The sequence below is a fragment of the Equus asinus genome, chromosome 8, assembly GCF_041296235.1.
Source record: "Equus asinus isolate D_3611 breed Donkey chromosome 8, EquAss-T2T_v2, whole genome shotgun sequence".
Lineage (NCBI taxonomy): Eukaryota > Metazoa > Chordata > Mammalia > Perissodactyla > Equidae > Equus > Equus asinus.
The window spans coordinates 36,783,168-36,786,942 of NC_091797.1; the positions used below are offsets into that span (position 1 = coordinate 36,783,168).

At 36.8% G+C, this 3,775-nt stretch overlaps 1 protein-coding gene across 1 annotated transcript; it reads right to left on the reverse strand.

Moving 5' to 3' along the window:
• Window positions 1-2,359: 2,359 nt before the first annotated feature.
• On the reverse strand, window positions 2,360-3,304 carry LOC106843476 (olfactory receptor 2B6-like). Its single transcript, XM_014860509.3, has one exon. It carries the CDS (start codon window positions 3,302-3,304, stop codon window positions 2,360-2,362), a length of 945 nt encoding a protein of 314 aa, XP_014715995.3.
• Window positions 3,305-3,775: the final 471 nt, after the last annotated feature.

Below are 3,775 nucleotides of genomic sequence, written 5' to 3' on the forward strand. Positions count from 1 at the left end.
AGATTACGTTAGAGTTGAGGAAAACATACTCTTTTTCTCTTGTATAACCAAGGGCCTTCTTTTTCCCAAAAGCTTTTACCCCATCTTCCTGCTTCATCTGCCTCATGATTGAGCCACAGAAAGTAGAAGTGCTCACTCCACTGGAAGAAAGTAAAGCTTTGCACTGTTCTTTTTAGAAGGAGGAGAGGGGAGGGTTGCAGTGGTCCTTAGGGAAAAAAAGGAAGGAGCTCTAGACCCAATTATACTTGGTGTACTTACTGAACCTTTATCATGTTTAAAGCATGATAGAGAAATCTACAGAAATATGAGAAATTACAAATATGAGTATTAAATGGGCTTGGGAAGGACTTATATTGAAAGGCAATGCACTTAATGAAATGTTCAAATAGGACCCATCTGAGGAGCTGGCACTGATGTGCTTGGGGTTAACTAGTGTTGTCAAAAAACGAGTTTTAAAATGCAGTTTAATATGCTGAGTTGGAAAAGACCAGGATTCATGCTGGCGTATGGGGAGAAAAGAGATGTTCATGTGAAATATCCCATGACATGTGGTAATCACAATTTGCTAAAGTATTTTATCTTTTTGTGGAAATTTTATGCATGTCTTCTGTTATATCCTATCTTCAATACTTATAATTCTAAAGTTTTATAATTTTTATCAGTGTTTAACTCAGATAGATCATTAATGTTCCCAGTCATATACCAATTTAATTCAGATCCCAGAATTCACAGTCAGTATATTTATTCCCCCAAATTAAGGAAGTTAATGAAACACACTGATGCATTTTCAGAAAACTGTTCATGTTTATCAAGACCTTAGAGCATATCTTACTAAGGGACTCTGATCCATTATTTTGAAATAACTACAGAGAACAGGAATAGGTAAATTGATTAAGTGTATTTATAGACAGATTGTACTTTGGAAAGGATAATTTTATAAAGAAAGCTTGGGGATGTGTATTGAAAGGGAGAGAATGTCAAAAATTATACTGATGGCTCAGAGTGAGTGCTTAGTTCATGATTTTATAAGTTATCAAATAGAAAATAATGCAGAACTCTATGAATTAAGAATTAAACTTTTATTATTTAGATTCCCTTTATTAGACACAGTTACAATATTAAATTCAATGCCCTGAGAGAAAAATAATTTCACATATCTTTGAATTAAGGCAAATGTTAGTATCCCCATTTGGTGGTAAAGAAACTATAGTCAAAGTTAATCAACGGTTTTCCCCAAAAGACACACAGCTTGTACATCCCTCTGTTGGTGGGGCTGCATATGCCCATTAATGAAGAATGAGATTTGATTTACATTTCAGGCAATGACATTGAGCTTTTTCTGAACTCACTCTATTTTGTTTAGGTATCTTTGACTAATACGTATTTCTGAGGCTGTTTATAGCCAGGGGCCATAAAACATTTAAAAAATAAATAAAGCTAATAGATCAACCAAACCTTCGAATTCAACGTGATATTCTCATAATCCCCACATTGAAATAAGAGTAACTTACCTAAGTCAAGTGGAGAAGGAAGCTATCTTGTCAAACTTGGAAATCACTAGTAAGTTTTCTTGAGTTAGAATATTTTTCATCTGAGGTTTTTCCACCACGGTTTACTGTTCAAAACATCCCACTGTTTTCTCTCTCCTTCTAGAGTAAGTTTTATTTGTATTGATCATGACCTCACTGTTTATCATCACAGCATAAGACTGACTAAGGTTTATGGCACAAATAATTTATATTTAAAATCACTGGATTTCACTTTGCATATATATATATATATATATATATATATATATATATATATATATATATCTCTTATGTGCTTTTGACCTAAATGTCTCTTGATTTCATTTATGTCTGGGGCCTTAAAAAAGCCCTTGGTGGATGATATAATCAGATATTGAATGTCGGAAGATGACTAAATGCTGTCAACACATGTTGATTAAGTTAACTCAGTATAGTAGTGACATTTTTTTTGAAAGATGCAATCATTTTCAATTTACTTGAGATTCTTTTAAAAATAATTTATGCCAAATATATTTTCTAAACTTTCTAAATATCTGTTCTCTAGATATTATACCAGTTTTCCCCCTGAAACTAAGTTAAATAGTAGTTGGGGTTAGGGAGAAAAGTGACATGATTTGGTAGAATTCAATATTTTAAAACAAATATTCTCATAAGTGGAAAAGTGCTATATAGAGATCACCAAGAGTTGATTATTTCTTTCTTGGTCCTGTTCCACTGGTGAACTTTATGACACTTGATACACTGTTCTTTCATCACTCCCATTTCTGTCTGACACCTTCTTTGTAAGGCAAACACATCCACCCTCTCTTGTTAGGTCTCCTTTTCAGAGATCATCTTGTTTTGACCCAAAACTCCTTAGCCAGTACCCTTCTCAGGGCAGCTTTCACATCCTTGTTCCTCAGTGTATAGATAAATGGATTGAGTGTAGGTGTGACAATCCCATAGAAGAGAGCCATGCTCTTCCCCCTGTCACGAGAATAGCTAGAGGGAGGCTGCACATACATACTGATGGCTGTAAAATAGAAGAGGGAGACCACCAGCAAGTGTGAAGCACAGGTATTAAAGGCCTTCCAGCGACTTTCAGCAGACCAGATTCTCATTACTGCCCGAGCAATGAACACATAAGTGCCCAGGATGAGGGTGAGGGGCACCAGAATTAGCAAAGCCCCTAGCACATTGAACTCAGCTTCATTTATGTGAATATCAGTACAAGCTAGTTTCAAAAGAACAGGCACTTCACAGAAGAAATGGTCCATCACCCTCTGTCCACATCTTGGGGCCAAGACTGTGAGAGTAGACTGGACAAGGGAGTTAGCAAAACCACTAATCCAGGTCCCAGTGGCCATGTAGATACAGTGTCTCTGGTTCATGATGATGGGGTAGTGAAGAGGCTTGCAAATAGCAACGTATCGGTCAAAGGCCATGACAGCCAGAAGTGTACATTCAGTAGAACCCAAGGCCAAAAAAATATAGAGCTGGGCAACACAGCCACCATAGCTAATGGTCTTTTCTGGTCCCCTAAGGTTGACTAGCATCTGTGGGACAGTACTAGTAGTATAGCAGAGGTCCAGAAAAGAGAGATTAGAGAGAAAAAAATACATGGGACTGTCAAGTTGGGGATCCAGGTGGGAAACTAGGATAATGGAGATATTTCCAAATAGGGCAAAGATGTAAGCCACCAGAGAGATTACAAAGAGTGGTGTCTCCAGCCAGGGTCGGTCAGAAAATCCCAATAAGATAAAATCATCTAGTGAGCTCTGATTGTTGATCCACATATTGGCAGTGATATGTGAAATTCCAGCTGAGATTTCTAAATATCCACTGCTAGCGATGGCTATCAACAGTACAAGGAAGCCACTGAGAATTAGGGACCAGAGATGCTGAGATGAAATCCTCATTTTTGCTTTAATCTACAATTATATCCTGATTACAGCAAGATGTTGAGCAACCTTGTCAATGTAATATTGAAAGATTATTGAGAAAAGAACAAAGAGATCATCCACAAACTAGTTTACAAATTTAGCTTACCTAATGGGTCTTTCCTGGTTAGTTATCATTCCCTTTGGATTTTGATATCTTCTCTTCTAAGAATTTCCAATAGAACTACCATCAATCCTACATGTCATGGATATTTAATGGAAACAATAGAGTATAGATTAAAACAGATTGGGAGAAGGCAGATCCCTCCAAATACAGGTTGAACGAAGGACAAGAAGAAGAAGGCAGGTAGATCATCAGCTGAGGGG